The sequence below is a fragment of the Xiphophorus hellerii genome, chromosome 13, assembly GCF_003331165.1.
Source record: "Xiphophorus hellerii strain 12219 chromosome 13, Xiphophorus_hellerii-4.1, whole genome shotgun sequence".
Classification (NCBI taxonomy): domain Eukaryota; kingdom Metazoa; phylum Chordata; class Actinopteri; order Cyprinodontiformes; family Poeciliidae; genus Xiphophorus; species Xiphophorus hellerii.
This window is the reverse complement of record NC_045684.1, coordinates 4,310,280-4,332,274: the sequence shown is the minus strand read 5'-3', so window position 1 is coordinate 4,332,274 and position 21,995 is coordinate 4,310,280. Positions and strand designations below refer to the sequence as shown.

Below are 21,995 nucleotides of genomic sequence, written 5' to 3'. Positions count from 1 at the left end.
TATTCTTGTTCAATTCTTTGCAAAAGAAAAAAAGAAAAGCTAAGATGTTTTAAGAGCTATGGTATGATGCAAGATTTATAGGAGTGCAGCTGATAGGTTGAGTGTCTTAGTTTGACAGTACCTCAGCTACATCCTGTTCTTTGGATTATTTTTGAAATCCATGGTTAAGACAAGCCCAGCAAGGGGATTCTAGGCAAGCCTTAGATGTTCTCTGTAGTGGATAAACATAACCTGCTCACCCATAAGTTTGTCTTTGTGATTACTTCATATTACTGTGATGGCATCTTGAATTATTTAAATCCACCGTTCTCATTGCAGCTAAGTTTGTTTTAAATAACTTGCACAAATTAGGACAGACCAGCTGCCCAAATCTGTCTCCCCCAAAATGCCTGCAACCTTCCCTCCTTAGATGAGAACAGTCTGTTCCTGCTGCTCAAATTAAAAGTGCAGCTGTGAGCTCAATGGCACAGACAGCATTAAATCAGTTGCAGTGACAAGCGACCTCAACTTCTAAGAGGACGTTTCAAACTTTATAATTATTGTCAGGTGAGTTAAAATCTATCAATGATAATAATAATGATGATAAAGTTGTTCAAAAGAAGCCCGGAGCAGAGATTTTTAGCAGTACTAGGAACACATGCAAAACAAAGCTATGGGACCGATAAGTCATTTTATCAGAAAAGTATTTAAGACCACAACCAACTGACATCTTCCATCATCAGCACTGTTTATGCCAGGAAGGTCAAGCTATTGTTCTGACTCAAGCTAATCTTCAGGAAAGTTGAAACCCTGGTTCAAATGGACGTTGTCATGGAAAGGATGAAAAACTGCAATGGATATTAAATGGCTATATATGTATTTCAACATATACCAAATAGGCATTAACAATAGATAAATGAAAGTCTGGAGCCAGGCATATACTGTATGTTGAAACACATCACTATGGGCAAAAAATGTAAACATTTTGAGAAAAATATTCTTTTCTGCTGTTTATGTCTTCCTTGTATAAAACGAGAATAAGGCAGCACAATTCTAATGATGCACTCAGATCTGGCAATGTGAAACACACCACAGAAAAAAATAACGGGTTTCATTATCACTTAATAATCTGTGAACAAATCATCAAAAAAAAAAAATGTAGTAAGCAAATGTGTTTTGCAAAGACTGAATCATACTTTAACAATGATACACCATAGTGAATATAATTTTAGGGCTCTGAATGATGGTATCAAAAATGCTATTTTTATTAACATGTTCTGTTACATTTCTTGCCCACAGAATTGTGTCAAATGTTTGTCAGTACTGGATTAATTACAAGATACATTCTCAACTAGCTTGAGAGAGCAAATGGCTGAATAAACCTTGGCGTTAGATAAAACAAAGAGAATGTCAGCCTGATAGATTATTCCTTAGATTCAGTCTTAGACATCTAAGACGTTATGAATTATTTATTAAACTGTAGAAAGAAAAGCATTTCTTTTCCAACAATTAATCAAAAAAGTATTTTTTTTTTGCAACACAAAGTTACCCTTTTGTGGCACCTTGATCATTTTTAACCCCCTCTTTCCTAGAGGGCCCAAATTTGTGGGCAATAGCATTGGTTCCAACAGACTCCTGGAAACAAAGTTGTTTTTCTCTTGACACTATGTGAATGTTATAAGTTGTTTTAGATTTTATTTTTAAGTGATTTTCCATCTTTTTTGTTTACTAACATATAAACCATCACAAGGCATAATAAAAAAATGACTAAAAATATATAATAGGAGGATTTTATTAATAAACACTTTTCCCCCTTTTTTCATTTTCTTCAACAGCTGTTTGTGCCTTACAATAAAAAGCGAGACATAATTTTTTCATATGTTATCGCTGGACAAATAATTCTTAGTTAAGCACAACAATGATGCTTCACAACTATTCTGATTTGTTGCATGTTCATTAAAAATCTGCATAATTAACAAATAGGCAAATAGAAGTCTAGAGTCAGGCAAAGGTTTATTGAGTTCAAAGTTAACAAAACACTGCAAATGGTACACTTTCAGGCATGACAAAAATAAAGTTATGCAATAAAGCAGCTCATTTAAATAAATATTGTTTTCACTAGGTATCAATTGAGTCTAATATAACTGACTCAAGATGTCCACCAACTCTTACATAATTCAACCTGCGTTGATTGCATACTTATGATGCAGAGTGATTTTTTAGACCAAATCACAGCTTGGGAAAAAAAAAAATAAACCTTTTAACAAAAGAGGTAAAAATAAAATAAATATTTTTTTAAAGCTTCATTTCTCCACTGCAGTTTAAAAAAAAAAACAAAACACTTTGTTGGTATTTTTGCAGAGATTTTTACAGTCAGCTTAATAGACATGTTTATGTGTGCATGTGAGTATTCATAAGCATGGATGCTCAACTCTTAGCAGTTCAAAATAAAAAATACATCTGCAAAATATATTCAAAAATTCTTATCAGCAGCTAAATCATTTCTTATCTAATAGCTACATAACAAAGAATAATAAAATATTCTTAACTGCATTGGCTACATGTTTCTTTTTTATCATAGTATCACAGCTTGTAAGCATATAGTTTTTCCGCATAAATCTAAAAATGCTAAAAACAATGGCTTATTTTAAGCATGACTGCTACTCAGCTACAAAAACAAGCAATCACTGCAGTTACTGTGAAACAAGATAAATTCAGATCGGAGACAAATTAAGATGTGGGATTTGAATTGTAAAGTAGCACATATTTGCACTTCTTTAACCAGCAAAACTTTGTTTTCACTGATTTTGAATTGCTTTTCAGCATTGAACTTATGACTATAGTAGTTGTCACATTAGTAAAACAACACCACAAGAAGTAAACACAAGTTTCCAGTTTGCTCCCCAACAAGTTTGAGTTACTCAAAGTGCACTTTGAGTAATTCTATTCATTTCTTCTATAAATTTTCTGCTTCTTGTCAAACCTGGGTGAGTGAGATTTCATTTAAATCTACCAATCTGAGAAGTACAATGTCACTCAAATGGATTCAAATGCAATTTATCATAATATGTTCTTAAAACAGTTAGCTTAACTGTTTGTGTTGGGTCATGATTGTTAAATGTCCTTTATCTCGATTTTACCATTAGTGATTTGAACATTTCATGCAAATCACTGAAACCTTTGATTCTACAGAGGTTCCTCAACTATCCAGAATCAGATCCATAGAAAGTCTCTGAGTTACATATTTAGCTTCATTCCAGAAATTGCAGCACATTCATTCCCAAAACTTTTTTTTCTTTAAATACAAAAAATGTCCATTAATGCTACCTCCCAACAAGTTTTGATTGGGATTAGATTTTCTTGTTTTGACAAAAATTTAGAAGAAGAATCTATACAAGAAACTATCAGGCATAAAACTCTCTATGCATATACAGTTAACCCCTACATAATGAGCTGTATTGGTAGGTCATGACACAAAGGCAAAAGGTGAAATCAATGCAGATCCTGTTTACTTTCTTCTTTTATGTTATCAAGATGCTGTGAAAGCAGTATTGTCAACATTTAGCAAAACAGGAAAAAAAATTATACCTCTTCTCATATTTTCAAATGACAGTTTTATTGTTGATAGGTAAATATGTTTTTCACTACAAACATTTTTATTAAAAAGGTTATTGATCCTATTTCAGATAATCATGGCTCTGATCAAGGGTGTCTAGATTAACCAAGAAGAAACTCATCTTAACATAAATGTTGTAGGTCTAATCTCTATGACTTTATGTCAGTTACATTTCTCACAAAAATTGAGTTAGGCCATTGATGCTGTTCTGAGTGAGTTATTACAGAGTGTATACTGAAAAATAAATGTTGATAAAATGGGTTATTTATTTAAAACGAATGAGTTTTGAATATGAAAAACTCAGTTCAGGGCTGATGAATGATCGAGTCCCAAATAACTGAGCTCAATATCGGGGATGAAAATGTTAAACAATATTCACCAGCATTTATTATGAAATATACAGGTCAGAAAACTATCCCACCATGTTCATGAAAAGATAAAATTTTGCAAATAAGGAAATATATCGAGTCTTATCTGGTTAATCAGATAATAAAATGCTTAAATTATACATTTTATGTTGCTCAATTGTTGTTTCCACAATACACAGCATTGTAATTTTTTTTTCTTTCCTAAATTGTTCTTCATGCTGTTGCCTTTGTATCAAGTTCATGATGATGAATGTATTCATCAGAAAACCCCATGAATGTCTTGTTGCTACTAATCATCATATTCCTCACTCCTCCCATCGCGTGTTCCCTCCCAGCATGTTAAAGTTTTGTTAAGCGTCTGTCTTCATCTCAGGCTCAGCATTACAGTGACTCATCCTTTCGCCCACCTGCTTTTCTTCCACCCTTCCCTCCTTTTTTTTCCTCCTCTCCCCCTTTTCTTTTCTGCTCCTCTAACCTCCTTCGTTCAGTTGCTCTGCTGTATCCCTCCTCCCACACACTTTAAGGGAGCAGGATTAGCGTTTGTGTGCATCTGGTGAGTGCCTTCGGAGCTATAACATAGGCATGTCCCCCCCCATCTGGTGTATCAACCCCAGCTGTATCCCACCCCCCACCCCACTCCATGCTCACTCAGCCTAGCATGGTGAGGCACTCATTCGTGTGTGTGTGTGATAGTGAGGAGGAGGCACGGCAGAGGGAGGTGCTACCATCGGCAGGGACTGAGGTGGGGGCCCGCTCGAATGGGGATGTGATTGCGAGTGGGCGAGAACATGTGGCATCCTAGTCAGGGTAGAGGTGGCACCTGGGTGAAGGGGGTGTGGATATGAGGAGGAGGTGGAGGAGGAAGACGCAGGATGGAGCTGGTAGCTGGCAGCTGATGAAGGCCCGGAAGAAGAAGGCGTTGCCTGGGAGCTACTGCCGCCCTTTAGGGTTTGCTGAGGCGGCGGGGTCTGGTTGAGCTGGATGGAGATGTCAGAGGAGACATCAGAGGGACTTCGGCCCCGCTGTGGTGGAGCCCAGGAGTCTGGATGAAGAAACTGGCCACTGTAGTCGCTGCAGTCAGACATACGGGGGCGGTAGAGTGCTGGATGGGGGCGGTAGAGCTCCTCCTCTGCATAACGCTTCATAAAGAGGTAGACAGACATCACTCCTGCACCCTGAGAAGGACACAGATAGAGTTACATAAATAGGTTTATTTTATCTTCTGTGAATGTAGACTAAAATGGACAGGTAGTCATTTTGGTCATTTTCTTTTAAATTAACTATAAATGCTGCCTATTTCCCCACCCCCGAAATTGACATTTCAGACATATCATAGGTAGCCTTCTAACTGCAGAGTTTGATGTAAAACTGGTTTGGAGATTTAAATCTAAATAGTCATTTGCTATTTAAACATAGAGAAACCTAAATGAAGAAACATAGTTCAAAACCCCAGGTGCTACAAATATATTAATCCATCCATCCATTTTCTAACACCCTTGTCCCTAGTGGGGCCCGGTTGGGGGTTTTCAGTTTGCTCAAGAAAGGATAAGGCTTCAGTTAAGGAAAAGATATGAATCCAACATTTAGGTTCTATTTATTTGTGTTCCCGCTGAATTTCAACTAGTGATTCAGTTGTTGACAGGAACTGCTCTGGCCTGAGAGGGGAAGAGCAGTCAGCTGGCAATTAGAAAGTTAGATTCACGCTTTCCCCCACCACATGTTGACATAAAATTAGCCACAGAACATCAAGTTGTGTAGCAATATTCTGCATTGAGAAGTGAATGTTATTAGTTTGAATTAGTGTTACTCAAATCTAAAATGAGCATGAGTGGTTCAAAGACTAGAAAAGTGCTGCATAAGTGCAGTTCATATACTACTTAAATAGAGTACAAACAATAAAACAAATATGATGAAAAACCTGATGAATCCCTTCAAAACACCAACTCAAATTTAACTGTTTATAGAAGTGTTTAGTAGCCAAAATGTATTGTTTAATGTTACATCCATTCTGTTGGGACATAATGTGTCGTTTCCTACATACCATTGTTTGATATTATTTTTTGATTCTTTGCAACAAAAATAAAACAAAACTTAGCAGGCACTTATCTAACTAAACTAAAAAGCAATAATTACAGATAATCTGGGAGGCTACAAACTGTTACCCCAGAAACCAGAACACATATTTATTACATCTGCAAAGTGAGTCTTTCATATTAAAATGGCTTTCCATTTAGCATTCTCCAGCAGTAGTCCAAACACAATCATGTATTAATGGTGTCAGTCTAATGACAGACAGTAATAACAGGACTATCTTCGCTGAGTCCAGAGGGATTTTATGCTGTCGGGAAATTGTTTCGGAAAACCGAAATTGACAAAGGGAAAAAGCAGACTTTACCTTTTATTTCATAATAACATCTGTATTACCACAGGTAGTAGAAAATGAGAAATAATACTGAGCCAATTTTTGAGCTAACAGAACCTGCAGCATCCTTATTCATAAATTGCAAGATTTCAAACAACCATCAGGAGAGGAAAAGATGAATAAATCAGACATAATTTTGCAAGGAGTTGACAAAAAGGCCTCAGAGCTGCAGGGTGGAATGAGCAATTACCCAAAAATGTATTCATGTTTTCACTTGGGCTTTCACTGAGCTTCCTCAGCTCATTCACTATTCATCCACAATATCATGACTACAAAAAACATGTACAAACTTGAACGCTGATTAAAGTGAGAAAGTATGTGTTAGAGAAACAGATTGTGTGTGAAAAACTGCTATGGAATTCTACAGAAATAAGTACAAAAAGGATGAAAAAAACAAAGATAAAGGAAATGTGGATGATTATATGAGACGGGCAAAGAAAAGAAAAGAAATATAAAAAAATTAAATGACAACAGGGAATTATCAAAAAGACTGAAAGCTTTAAAAAAATGGCACTTTTTTTTAAACAAAATTAAAAAAAATTGAAAATTAACCAAAAGGGTAGAAATAAATACTTAAAAAATGCCTTAGAAAAAAGAGGGAGGTTGGAAATCAGGAAGAAGTGCTAATGTAAAAACAATGAAATTTGGTGGAAGAAAAGGACAAAAGGAACTAATGTGAAATAATACATTTAAAAAAGATGTCACAGTGACAAAGAGGGGATGCAGCAAAAGCAGTGAAGGAAAGAGGATGAGGTGGAGAAAAGAAAAACAGAAGAGGGTTGAGACAAAAGAAGATTAAAACAATGAAGATTAAAGAAGACAGAAGAGACAAGATAAAAGTAAAGGACATCCAAAGACAAGACCAGACTGAAAAGAAAGGCCGACAGGCAAGATGAAAAAGAGATGATGGAGAAGGAGGAGGAGGAAAGATCTAAAAATGAAAAGATTGAAGGATGAAAGAGTGAGTGTAGCAGAGAACCCCCGCCTCCACCAGCGAGGAATTTTCTGATGCAAAGTGCTGCTGCAACAGAGATGCTGCCCTCAAGTATTCCAGCTATTAACATTTATGAATATTGATGTGAGCGGAATGACGAGCTCCTACGCAGGCACTTTTAAGCGTGTGTTTGGCTCAATACATCTGGTGAGTGTACGTGCATTTATGTGTGTGTTGTTTTAAATGAGTGTGTTAATCTGAACTGTGTTTGTTTTACAGCCAGATCCTATGCAATCTATGTGTGTGTGTGTCTGGCCTATGCATACTGACTCTATAAATCCTAAGCGTCAGCATATATTTGGCTAAAAGGGTCTTATGTGTTCAGTTGAATTTTCCAGCAACGTACAGTATGTGTGCTGCAGCTGCAGTGTTTGCAGACAAAATAGTAACACAGCTCCTAAATGCTTCTGCCATGTGTTTATCTACATGCAGGATTAGCAACTAAGTAACTTTGCAACTGCATGTGATTGAAATATGTGTGTGCATACATGAGTGTTTCTTGAATTACCTCTTTGAGCAGGAAGGAGGAGGCAGCGAAGGCAAAGGACCAGCCGTAGTGGTAATGAAAAAACTGCTCTGGCTCTCTGGGTCGATTCATCACTTCGTCATTAATACTGGAAATGTATAAAACCAAACCCACCACCAGACTGAGACCTGAGGAGGCAAAAAAACCAACAGACACATACAACTGAAACCACATATCATTGTTCACTTTATAACAAGACACATTTTATATTAACTTGACAAACACCAGAATAAAGACAGAGACAATGTCTTGAGAATATATATCTTTTTCTTTCCTTATCTCCAGGAGTTGACATATATAGAAGAGACTTAGGACCACTGATAAAATCTCAGAATTCTGACTTTAATCTTCTGAGATCAAAAGTCAGAATTCTGCTATTTTTTTCTGTAGAATTTTGAGAAAAAAGTCAGAATTCTGAAACTAGAGTCAAAATTATTATTTTTTTCTTTTGTATGGAATCCTCTTCCTTATAATAATTTCTTTAAGACTTCAGTCCAACTGGAACAGCAGTTCTTCTGTCATCCTTTAAAATAAGTTCTGTTTATTGTTCATAATTTTTGAAAGATGAAAGTGCTTCCTAGTAACATACCAAATCTTGAAAATTGTTGATGCACTCCATAACATAAACATTTTCTGTAATGCTAATAAAGAAAGAGTTTAATTTTAATAGTACATGTTGAACTTAAATGATTTGAACGTTTGAACAGTCAGTTTTTGACATAAGGGTTTTAAAACAAAAAAACAAAGAAAATGGTCAGACATTCTAGACAACGCTGTAGAAAATGCCACCCAATTAACCACCCAATTAGAAATATGCATTTCTCCTGATTTACTGCAATGCTATTCTCATCTGAATCTGATTTTATTTTATTTTTTTACTTGTATTTGTTTGTGCTCTGTGGAAAAAAAAAAAGAGCCTGGAAAGCCTAATGATTATGTGTCCTGACGGTGCTGCAAATAGGCTAAGAAAACCTTTACAAGTGGCAGAGCTGTAGCAAAGAGATAAAACGAGAACAGTCTTGCACACACTGAGAGACCTGCATGTCTGTTTGTGGTTTAAAGAAATGTGAGTGCACAAAGCACACATATACTCAAATATGGACTCCCATTGCTTACACAAACACACATTAAAACAAAGACAATGAAGCCTCATTAGAAGTGTGTCAGAATCTCTTCTGTCAACAGATTTACTGCAGCCGACCTGTAAAGCCTGGTGCAGGAAAAACCTGGCATATTATGCACAGGAAGGAAGAAATCACCAGAAAAGCCCCTACACCACACTATGTTAGAAAGACAACAGAACCCACTGCGCTTATAGAAAGTAATAAAAATAAAGAACAACATTTAAGTAAATTTTGTTTTACTCAATTACTGATCCATACTGAGCATAGCCCAAATCAAAGATATAAATACATTTGAATAAAGATTCAAATGTATAAAAAGAAGTCTCCAATTACCATATCACAATTAAATGTTTTTAATGTATTTAATTGCTAATTTCAGGGTTTTCCTTTCTGTAGTGCTAAATTTTAGGATTTAAATTGTTTCATAGAAAATAAAGTTGTAATGTCTCGTCTTGACCATTAGAGGGTAGTGTTGTAGCCTAATGCGTTTAGTACTAAGCTCTTGGTTATTGTATCCCACAGGAAATTAGACCTGAGAAAATTATGTGCAAATTGAAAACTTTGAAAAAGAAAACAAACAAACAAAAAAACAACATCGATCACTTGGATAATCACCACACAGTCTGCAACAAACCACCCAATTAATAAAGTATTCTCTTATTTTAACAGTCAGTTTAATAGATTTATGGGCGTGTTTGTTCTTGGTGTTTCTTCTTTCTTTTTCAGTAGAATATTTTAGAAATTTCTTTCAATTGCATGGCTTTACAAAAGTCTTTCATGACTGCTCACTTGTAGATTAACAACATCACTGTTCTTAAAATGAGAACCTGCAAGAAAAAAACATATACTTGATATTTACTGTTTATCTACAAAGTTAACATGTCTTCAAATTGTTGTAAATACCCCACATTATTCACTGCAGTCCAGTGTACGTAAAACTTACATGTTTTCCTGCAACATTTTAAAAAATGGATTGTGTCTGCAATATAGATTTCAGGGGCAAAAATGCATGACAAATTGTGCTGAACAGTTTGGTATGATAGGATGATCCTCTCCATGCTGGCTCGCCAACATTAGTATGACATCATGTGTCCAGTCAGCAGTCCACCATGCTAAGATAGCATCTGTGAGGTTAACACCCATGCACATAAAAGGTGCAACAATGAGGATTTTTGCCCGACAAGCATGAGAGCCAAAAAGTTGCAGTAATCTATTTATCAGATGAACGGTCAGACCAAAAAACGTTAGAGAGAGCTGTCCTGCAGTGATGTAAGGAGGTGATGTCATCCTGCTGGTTGCAGTGATTTCTGTTTCCAACAGGAGTCTGATCCAAATGACACACCGCTCAAAGTCCAGTAATGAGACAAAAACTGTTAATATGTGCTTCTAGGCATTGATGTGCCTATAGGCATTATTTTAGCTCAAAAATGTGTGTTGTATTTTACAAGTAATTCTTCGTCATCTGAATTTATAACATGAGTATTTTGTCTAAGAATACAACAAAACAAGTGCATTTCTTAGTTGATTATCTTACTTTTAGCATACTAAAAAAATGCACCAATGACAGGCTGTTGCCATATAGACAAGCTGAAAGTTTTGACACACATCCTATATCTTTTTGTGAATAGTGGTATCTAAAAATCTTCATAATCTAAAGTCAACCAAATCTAAAAACATGTGATTGAACAATGAAGATTAAAATATTAGGATTGTTTGCAGATGCTTGTCTGAAATCCATTTGGAATATATTCATACTAAATGCAGTCTATCTACTGAAGTAAGGAAGCTTGAGCCATTTGGCTACAGTTAGCAACAGACCTTCATATAGAAAAATAAAAATCAAAGTACTGACTTTCTGTTTTAAAAGGAAACAAAAACATGCACTGAAACATAAACACACTACTCCTGTATAGTTTCCTTGACAGGAAGCTATTATTTGGGATTAAATCACCCCCATGGTACTGCCTGCTGCAAGAATAAGGTACAGCTTGACAGGATGTCAGCTAAGAAAGATGTATAGGAGAAGCAAAAGTGACTCTTACGTCTGCAGAGTTGTCTTTTTTACCACTTGTCCCTACAAATGTTGTCAAGCACATCTCAACCCTTTTCTGTTGCCATTTAACATCTCATTTTAGCCAATAGCTAAAAGGAGTTTGACACTTTCAATCTTTACTGCAAAAATTCTTACATTCTGGTTGAATTAACTAAATAACATCAAGTCTTTCTGTTCAAATATAACTTATCATGAAAATCTTTGCCCATGTCTCCCATTCTTAAAGCTGTTGTAGCAAACATCCATTTGAAATAACTCAGCTTTCGTAACATTAAATGAAATGCCTTCTATCTGCTGTTTCACTGAGGTATACTCTCCTCTCCTCAAGAGTTTGCTTCAGTGTTTGTGCTGTAGCAGGAAAAAAACAAGATTCCTTTGCAACAAAAGAGCTGTTAAAGTTGAGCACAGTAAGGTGACTATGCCTCTATAAAGACTGAGTTCAACCTCAGCACCCCTTTAATCACAAGGCTTTTTATCTTTTATGCAAAAATAAGCTTTAAATCCTCAGTAGCGTGCCTTTTGAAGACCTTTATTGCAAGTTTGGCAAGATGAGAATAACCGAAAAACGGCAGGAGAGATTTAAAACATTTATTATAAAACCTTTAAAAAGTGTCAGAAAATGTCACACAGATCATTCAAAGTTCACTTTAAGTTTTAGCATAAAAACAATGACTAAAACATATTCAGATATACAGTAGAATAGTTTTAACATCACACAGACCCTTTAGGCATGGAATGTGGTAACTTGATTTCCTATAATTACAATAAAAAGTAATTGCAAAATCGAGGAGAAAACTGAAAAAATTCTTGGATTTATTCCACAAAATTACAAGCTGCTTGATAATCATCCCGGTAGTTGAAATGACATCAAATGGAATAACATTTCAATTTTATTCTGTTCCATTTGCAATAGAAATATGATTTTGTTGCATTTTGCAACAGGGCCAACTTAACAGAGACAACAGTGTTTTTTCTCTGCATTCTTTAAAACACAGATCAAATAAATTAAATAACAGAGATTGTAAAAGTCTGTTTATAGGACTCAAAATCACAAAATAACAAATATAATGACATTTATTATCTTGTCTCATGAATGAGTCAGCCATATTGGATTCTGAAGTTGGAGTCAATAAGGGACATACCACCTTTTAAGCTGAAAATTCATTTTATATAGGAGATTAAGCATTTGGAAAAAACAGAAATTAAATAATTCAACATCTCCAGTCTGAGGGAAATTGGAATGAGTACTTATTATGGCTCATAATAATAATAATAATAATAAACACCATTCCAAAATCACTGTTCTGGGAGGTTTAGATCTCTAAAGCCATATTTGTTTTCCCCACAAGTTCACAAAATATCTGCCACAAATGTTTGGACTGTGAGGTGCTTGCTCTGTCTGCGTTTCTCGTGTAAGCATTACCTGATAGTATAAAGAATATCCCAGAAACGAAGGCCAGTATGGTGCGCTGTGGCCGGATGTGACCAATATTGCTAATGACAAAGGCGGTGAAGACGAAGAGCAGGGAGACCATGGGGAACGGTGTGGCTGTCCGGACCATTTCTGAAAAACAGCAAAAGAAGACAAAAGAAGAAATGTTAATGAAACGAACATGGATGATTAAAAAAGAGGATTTCATTTTCTCACTGATGGACTTCAAATTATACTCAAATGTTCTTGTTTTAGGTTCATAAGGATTACCATAATTATATCTACAGCCTTTGTGAAATTCCATCACCATGACTGCACATTTTTTGTCTTTCATGTTGGTACATAACTTGTTTCATAGTTAATAAAGATTTTAAATTAGCAGCTAAGAAGATGACATTAATATCTGGCCTTTCTCAAATTGTTAAAACAAGACAGTTTTAGTTCTGCTCATGTCTGCTTGTCCAGTGTATTCAGATAATCTAAACCTCTGTTACGATGCTCATTTTTCTAAATATATCATGTATATTCACATCACACTTATTTTTGAGTGGTTTATGTGAAAGTTATGCGAGACTTTCATTTCCAAAGCATACATTGAATACAGCCAATGTCTGAATACACACATTGGCTGAAACTAACACATTCCACCCAGGAAAGATCTTATTCATTCTGCAATATCAAGAAATGTTGATATTGCTTTGAACAAGAACAATTACACAGAAAATTTAAACACTGTGTAAAATAATAAAGAATAAGCAGAATGTGTTTCATTTAAATTACTCTACTTATCTATTCCCTATAAAGGCTGATCTGCCACAGCTCATTCAGGGCTAAGTTGAGTAAGGTTATGATTTATTCATCCACAGATGCAGTGCGGTGTTATGACTTGTGCATCTACCTAAGAATATCTGTCCACCATTAACCAGACCACAGATTTTCCCTAAGGTACCTCCAACAAGGTGTGATTTACATCTCAGTGGAAGAATAAACTGCAGAGAGTAAAACATGTTTCAGGCTGGTTCTTAGTGTCAATATTTTAAATTATTGAAATAGCTTAGGGATAAAGTCCACTGGGGGCGCTGTCAAGCTCTCAGAATTCACTTATCTCTCCTTTCTTAATGTTTTAGGATACACATATTTTGTTAAAAATAGATAAAGTCCTCCACAGGCTTTTTATTTGCAGCAGTAGAAACCATGTCTTTTAAAATCTTTGATTATATTTAATTTATTCTTGAGAATTCCCCTGATTTTTTACATGTTAAATAACTTACAAGTTTCATGTGCCTCTATGTAACTGATGTTTCTCAGAAAATACAATGGAGTAATACCAGAATTTGATTTGTTTTGTTCAAGAGTTCATTCATTATCTAGAATGATACTCAAATATCAGTAACTTTGCAAAACAACTTCATTAAAAGTATAAGCTAAACAAGTAAAAAAAGAAAATAATCACAAAATTATCTGTCGGGTTCTTTTTTTTGTTTGTTAAATACAGATAGTACAATCAATTGTGTGGGGAAATATTGGTGTACCAGAAACAAGTTCAATATGAACTGAAGCAGAAAGGTAAAAATAAAAATAAGAATAAGAGACTGTACAGTGACAACAAATGAGCAACATATTAAAAGTTATTCTATGTCAAGGTAAGATGTTTCATTATTAACATTAAAAGGAGAAAAAAATCTGTGCTTGAGGGTTTAATTAAAACCAGCATGATAAAAACCTTCCTACTGTGAGCAATTGTTCATTATTTGCTTCTGGAGTATGTCCCCCCCCAAGATATCAGTTTTACTAAAACAGAGGCTGATTATTAGTTTAATAACTTCCACATCAAAGAGTGGAAGGTACGGTGCATTCACTGGTCATACATTTTGATTGGGATTTTAAATTTATTAGAAAATGAACAAACAGCCCTGCTTTTGTAGTATATCCCCCCCCTCCCCGAAACACACATTACCTCTGGAAAATTAACTGAAAATAACCAGCAAACAGTATGTACTGAAACATTTTACTAAAGGATTTCAAGAACATTGGAAAGGAAGTCATGTAGTTTCCTTCTTGACACAGAAATCTGAAAATAATAAGTGAACATTTTAATGAGTGTGTTAGATTTTTTATTTAATCAAAGCATGAAATTCTCCATCTTATATTGATTTTTGCACCAAATAGAGCTGATCCAGTGTATATATGTTTACTTACTTAGTATGTTGGCTGTGTTTTCTGTTGTGATCTCTATCTCTGGTTCAGTGAAATACTCCGATGCAACACATCTGCCCTTCTCAGGTCCTAAGAGAGGAAGAAATGAAGGGTGGGATATAATATTTGCATATGGAAATAAAAAAACTAGTCCAAAACAAACAAAACAGAAACTACAGCTGAAAAACACAGTCAAAGGTCAGACAGGGAGGGCCAGACTGAGCAGCAGAGGAGCCGAACAAAATAGTAATTTTGAAAACATACTATTGAACAGATGAATTTAAAAACAACGTAAATAAACTGACACAGAGCTGCAGAGAATAAAATTACAGACACAGACAGATGGAGGTCAGAAGGTTTCTGAGAAAAACAAGACCTGAGCAGAGAGAGAGGAGAGCTGAACAACAATTAACCTCAAACTGTGGTCACACTGTGAAAAAACACACACATACACAAAAACGTGTCTGTGCAAAAATATGCCAGATAAGTGATGCGTGCATGTCAAGACAAATGTGATACGGCTCCTCCCTCTCTCACCCACGCACCAACACACGACTGGCCCTTCAAAATGCCATCAGCGTTTTCATCCTCTGACCTTTTGTACTAAGCATCAGAAACATGGCTTCCTCCCCAGAGCGACACCATCATGACCAAAAACACAGCGACAGCTACTGCAAAAAAGGACAGTCATTTGTGACCGCCTGGCTTTTGTGTGTGTGTCTCGATGAAAACACTTGTGTCCAGTGACAATACATCTCATAAAAAAGAGTGAACTCTTCACTGACTCTTAGTTTCATACTGATCTTGTTATCAAGTTATTAATGTATTTTAAGGTTAAATCTCAGGTTTGTAAATGCTGTCTAAATAATCTCTCCTTGCAGTGTGTGCTCTTAAAATTAGAAGTTCCAAACATGACATTGCCTTCAGACATCTTAACCACATCTAGGTGTCAGTAATTAAAATAGTATGAGAAGTTAGAGTTAAACTGCAGCATTGCCTGCATGCAGTCATAAAACAAAAACTTAGAAATGTGAAGATTTATAGCCTTATAAAATATTGTTTTAGTTCTACTCCATAGTACAATCTCACAGGAAATTTTGAATTATGTTGTTTTCTAGTGCAACACTTTGCAACTTGACAAAAAAGGATAAAACCAGCAACAATACTTAGCCCTAACTTCTCCGCTGTTCTGTTAATACTACATTTATTGGTAACATCAGCATACATGATTAGAATACTGTGGTAAAGTTTCCTATCCATTAAGGGGATTGACAACCATCTCATAATTTCTATCCATAGATTTTGACCCAGTTTTGTTCTGGAATGTGGACCAGATTTTCTTTCATGATCCGATGTAATTAGCTGTTCACTGTTGCCATGTGCTTACTGGGCTTCCTTAGCCTCTGGTTCACATTGTGTAATTATTTTCTGTCTGGGCCAAAATCTTGTCGTGAAAGAAAATTTCTGATGTGACAGATGCACCAACTGCTTCTTTAGGTCTCTATCAACCAAAAAACAAAAACCCTGGGGCAAATTTTAAGCGGTGTCACATATTTTCTGGGAAAATCATGCAGTATGACTATTGCAGAGGCCAATATCTGATTATTTTTCCCTATTTTGCCCAAATATAAGTATTTCTCCCACTGTCTCCCTTTTTGTTTCAATCCAACACTAAATGGATGCACATAAACCCCTTTTATTTGGTGTCCGTTCATTGTTGGACCGATGTCTGTCGGATCTGTCTGGCACTATTCACCTGCAGCAAGTCATACTGTCTGGAATCTCCATTCATACAGAATGATGGAAATTACTCAAATAGATCCAGACAAAACCTTGGATGATTCTTATAAATAGCTGAAGTTGGACTGATTTGGATTTTTTTTATACAGTGGTTTTGGATCAAACTTATTTGTTCAGTAAAGTGCTTTAAGACGACAATGGTTGTAATTTGCAGTCACACAGACGACCCCAGGAGTTTGCCACTCCTCAGAAAAAGCTATAAAGTCCTTGAACCAGTTCTTCCTAATCATGATCCTCATAGCACGCAGCTCTGCATGTTTCAAATCAAACTTGATTTAAAATGATGGCTCATTAACAGGGTTGAGGAGAATTTAATGACCTGCTGTGAAGGTAATTAATGCACTTAAATTAGAGGCATTGGTGCAAACACACCTCAAAAACATGCAGGACAGCATGCTGCAAACACGACTTTTAGACTAGTCATTTGCTCTGCAGTGAACCATTTAAAAACAAGCTAATAAATACATAATAGTAATCTCAGAAAAACTATGAAGAAACTCTAATTAAAATGTTTAAAAAATTAAAAAAGAACTCACTGCCCTGTCTTTTCTCCTTTTCTCAAAAAAGGATTGTAGTTTTGGGTAAAATTGAACTAAATATTTCATATGTTTCTTTGTCTCTGTTTTTTGAGAAGAAAACATTCTTCTTCTAAGAATACAAATCGCATCCAGTCTTTTGACCACATATTTGTCTAATGTTTACTGATTCTGGTTGCAGACCTGCAACAAAACAGACTCTCCAGAGCCCGGAGTGGAGCGCCATCTTGACCTCCATGGTTTGGTTCTGCTGCAGAACGATTCCCTCCTCCATCAGCAGCCAGTAGTCCGTTGATACAGCAACGCCCACCAGCAGCAACCCACAAGCTCCAAACACCGACGAGAGCAGTGTGAGCGCTCTCGTGCTGAACGAACTCATCTGAGGAGCAAAGAGGAAAGAATTGGTGATAATTAGTGGGAATCCTTAGTTATTGTTGGAGGTGTAACAAAAAAAGAATAAAATTTGAATAGTGAGAAGATGTGTGTTTTTTGTGGCAGCTTGAATAATTCATAGATTTCTGCAAGGTGACTTGAATCATGTTATAAAGTCTAAACAACAGAAAGACTGCAACTTAATACTGCACCATATTCAACATTCTACCTTCTTTAAAAGCAGACAATGCTTTTAATATTTGGTATATGTTCAGGTTACTATGTTGTGAAAAATTAAATTCATCCTCTGCATCACCAAATGAGGCCTGTTTATGGTTTCCAGGTAGCATGCAGTGTAGCTTGTCGCTCACTAGGTGGCAGAAAAGTTGCCTCTGTCATTCTTCACCATAGCTGTTGACACTGTGAGACATATCCTCTTCTCATACACACACAAACACTCATCCATCCAGTCAAAATGGAGGTCTCATTCATCATACAGTGAACTCTCCTGATGTAACAGATGTGATGCCTTCAATGATCCAAAAACAAAACACTGACCCAGAACACTGATCTACTCTGATGGAAGAAACTGTTCTCCCTAACCTTCATTTTAGAAATTATTGTTTTAAATTTGTTCAAGATGCAGTATGTGAAAATGAAGCAGCCTTTAAGCTAGCAGGCAGCTTGTTCTTATTCTTATTAAAACCATGTTAAATACTATGCCACCTGCAGCTCTCATCACCTGCAGGTGGAGCATAAATTATTAAAAACTGGAAATTGAATTCCGTTGATATGGTTTAAAGGAACATGCTACAGGCTTAATGTGCACTTATAAAATGCATGAGAAGCAGCTTTTAAATTAGATGTATTCATACTCATGGTCACTAAGCAATTAGCCCTTTCCCTGTGGCAAGAAAATAAGTGTGAGATGAATTCCTTTGCTGTTTCCTTGTCAGTCTCTGCCTTCAGTATTTCACATCATTTAAATATTGAGTGTGTGGCATTAGGTTTATAATATTCCCAACAGCCTAATCTTGTGGTTTAAAGTTATTGCTGACAGTTTAGATGTTTTATATCAAGATGTTGTGCTTAAATCTGGGATTCAATGAGAGCAGGTCCCAAGATCATGTTTTTATAACACATGTACCAACTGTTCCTTTCACTACCATGATTGATAATTTCATGCTGATTTATGTGCTTGTTTTTCTCCGAACATGAATATATGTATTATGGTCAAAAATCTCTGCTTTGCTCTCATCTGCCCAAAGTGCATTGTCCCAAAAGTCTTGTGGTTTACTTGGTGTAACTTAACAAAGGGTAAAAGTTATGCAGCCAATATCTGTTTTGAAATAATAAGCATTCCTATTCAACCCCATGTCAAAGACCTATTATTTAAAAAGATAAAATTAGTTTTTAACGCTATCAACACCTTTTAAACTTAGTTCGTGGCAGAATAATCTTGCATAATGTCGGTAATTATAGTTTAATTATATTATAAAATTTCAACAATGCAGCCTAAAAGCATAATACCGCCTATACTGCTATATTATGTTTAAGCAATATAATATTAAGTTTGCAAAATGTAATTGTTATGTTACTGATCAGATATTGATAGTATTTACAAATTAAATTTCTTTTGTAATAGCATTATATTTCATACATCTGGAATAACATGGTTCCTTCTTTCTTTTTTATCATATATCTTGTTTTTCCAATTAAAAGCCATTATTGACTATTGAAATAACAGCTTTCACAAATAAATCTTCTCTGAGCACCAGAAATGACCAACAGTATTAAATGAAAGATGTGTTTGTTTGCTTTATTTATTGTTTTCTGCTTTTTCTAGCTTGAAACATAAACATATTTGCTTTAAAACTACTATTATAGGCTGAAACAAGGGTTGAAGGATGGTCTTCAACCTTCAAAAGTTTAGAGTTGAAAGCTGATAAGAGGGCAGGCTAGCAGAAAACGAGCTCAGCAGACAACAACAGGACAGATGAGATGCACAAAGAAACCTCCTGTCAGGCAGAAGAGGAATGAAGTGTGGCCTGTCACTCAAGTTTGATGCTACGTTTAGATAATGTTACTGATTAGCATGTTAACATGCTAAGACATTCTTTTGTGTACATCAGGGGTATTCAACTTCAGTCTTGAGGGACAGTGTCATCCAGTTTCGACAAACCCAAGTCAAATAATCAGGTCATTAGCGGGCCCTTGAGGAACTTGACTAATTTGTCTATTTGATTCTGTTGGACCAGGAATCTAAAAGCTGCAGGTCACTGCCCCTGAAGGACTGGAGTTATGTACTGCTGCTGTACTACTACAGATTGGTACAAACAACTTTCTTACAAGTCTCAAGTGAATTATTTAAAATAATTCTGACATTCTTGATTGCAATTGTGACTCTCCAGGTATTCCAGGTAAACAACAACTTTTCAATATATTATCTCCATTCTAAATGCAAAATTAAATACAGACACCTTCTGGTGTGGAACTACAGGTATGACATGAACATTTAATGTCTCGCTGCACTTTTTTTTTTAGCTAATTTGAACAGACAAGTGTGTGGACTCAGCACTGTGGAGCAGCTTTTAGCCCACTGCTGCAGTTAAGTGTAGCTCAAAATATCTCCTCTTTCTCTGTTTGTTATGCTTCATGGGTCATATAGTTTTCTGTATTTAGGCACACAGTGATGAATATGTAAATCTGTAAGGGTGTTGGTTTCTCTGATCGGGTGGTAACTCAGTGAAAATTTACTTAAGTAATGAACAGAAGTGTTATCCTGGAAGTAAAAAGGCAAAGAGATACAGAATCTTGATGAGAAGTGCCTTTACAGGCCTGTTGATTGGAGTTTCATTTAATTATCCACACACTCGCCATCAGGGTCCTGTCACTCCAAAGGACGCAATAATCTGATTTAAAGTCATTCCTGGGAGGCTCAACCTACCCTGTCCTTTAATCATTGCATACCTGATTTCAGGTTTTACACCCCCTTATTACACACAAAATGCCCCCATATTTTTAACTTTCACAGTTGTAATGACTGGCTTTATGGGCTAGTAATGCATGTTTCCCAAAGGGCAGTGAATCCTAGCAAAACACTGTTGTGAACAGATATTTGCCCTTCAAATGTGATTAACACAGGTTCCCACACCAGCTACAGCCGGCCAGTGTTTGCTGAGATAGCAGACAACATTTGGGTTGGATTGAGCTTCTTTGTGGTGTAAGCATTGAGAATATGGCAACAATTCCCAAGATGTACCAGCTGCTTATTAACTCAGCGAATGGAGAGACAATTAGACATGCTGTAATGTTGAGAGATACTTTGGAAAAAGTGACGTAATGCCAGAGATAAGGAAGGCTGAGATGAAATTAGAAACTGGATGGAAGGACAAGATTAAGATTTGTTTGGATAGGATAAATCACAATAAGATGAATAACATGGGAAATAGGGATAAAACTGTGCATAGTAAGCATATAAAAACAACAGAACAGGTTTGAGGGGGTATCTGCCTTGAAGTAAATATATGCAGCTGTGCAGTCTCTCTTATTAAATCTAGTTCTGTCGCAGAGTTTGTCCTCATATGGTTTTCACATTAACATCACCCTTTAGATTTTCAGATTTTATTGGCACAAAACTTTTTCAACAGACCATAAATTATTTTCCTTTCACTGGAAAGAATTTGATCAAAATCTGCACACAGCAGAGTTTGGTCACTTTTTGGTGTTATGTAACTAAATGGGTACAGAAAGGCAGTTAGAAAGGTAAATTTGGGCTGAAAATGTAAATGTTAGTATGTGACAGAAAGGAAGATATCAGAAGTAAAAAAAAAAAAGTCTGACTACTTCATTAGCATTCAGTTAGCTGCAATAAGCTCTTGACTTTCCTAAAATCACTGTGAAGTAGGTCAAGCAGCTGATTTCAGATATTTTGCCAAGCACTTCCTTAAAGCCTTTTCAAATAACACACTTATGTGTGAAAATATGTCCTTTGATCTGTACACCACAGACCAGCTTGTTTTTCTTTGTATAATAAATATGGTAATAGAAACTAGAATATTAAAAGTCAGATTGAAAACAAAGAAAAGTGGTGAACATAAACAACGTTTGACTGAAATGTAACCCAGTCCAAAATAAGGGCATTTTGAATTGAGTTAAGTTCATGGAAGGAATAATAAGTTAGAATGTGTTAAGCATGTTTGCTTAAATATGTTAAAATTGTTATAAATAAGTGTCAACAAAAAGAAATGTATTTAAAACCGTTTTATAGGAAAGTAATCTTCACCATCTTTTATTTTGAAGGGCTTATGTTTGTAAGAGGAAGTGGGGTAGAACAAAGCAACTTCACTGGTCCGTGGTTGGCTGAGGGTCAAGGAGAGACAGGAAGTAAGAGAAGAAGAAATGAGAAAGAAAGAGGTGATTATAATGATTAATGATATTTTTAATAATATAGATAAATCTTTTGGAGTTTCATTATTTGCAGATGATGGCCTTATCTGGAAGAGGGGAAGAAATATTGAATTTGTAAATAGGAAACTACAAGAGGCATTACATAGTGTAGAAGATTGGGCTTTAGA

General features: G+C 35.7%; 1 protein-coding gene across 1 annotated transcript in view; it reads right to left on the bottom strand.

Moving 5' to 3' along the window:
* Window positions 1–1,973: 1,973 nt before the first annotated feature.
* LOC116730816 (voltage-dependent calcium channel gamma-7 subunit-like) overlaps window positions 1,974–21,995 on the bottom strand; it is a 29,908-nt gene continuing 9,886 nt past the window's right edge. Inside the window, exons 2-6 of the mRNA XM_032580315.1 lie at window positions 17,230–17,425; window positions 14,714–14,800; window positions 12,506–12,646; window positions 7,888–8,033; window positions 1,974–5,138 (exon numbers count right to left, since the gene is read on the bottom strand). Coding sequence (XP_032436206.1) covers window positions 4,617–5,138; window positions 7,888–8,033; window positions 12,506–12,646; window positions 14,714–14,800; window positions 17,230–17,425 — 1,092 coding nt within the window. The 3' untranslated portion in view covers window positions 1,974–4,616. The remainder of the gene's footprint in view (window positions 5,139–7,887; window positions 8,034–12,505; window positions 12,647–14,713; window positions 14,801–17,229; window positions 17,426–21,995) is intronic.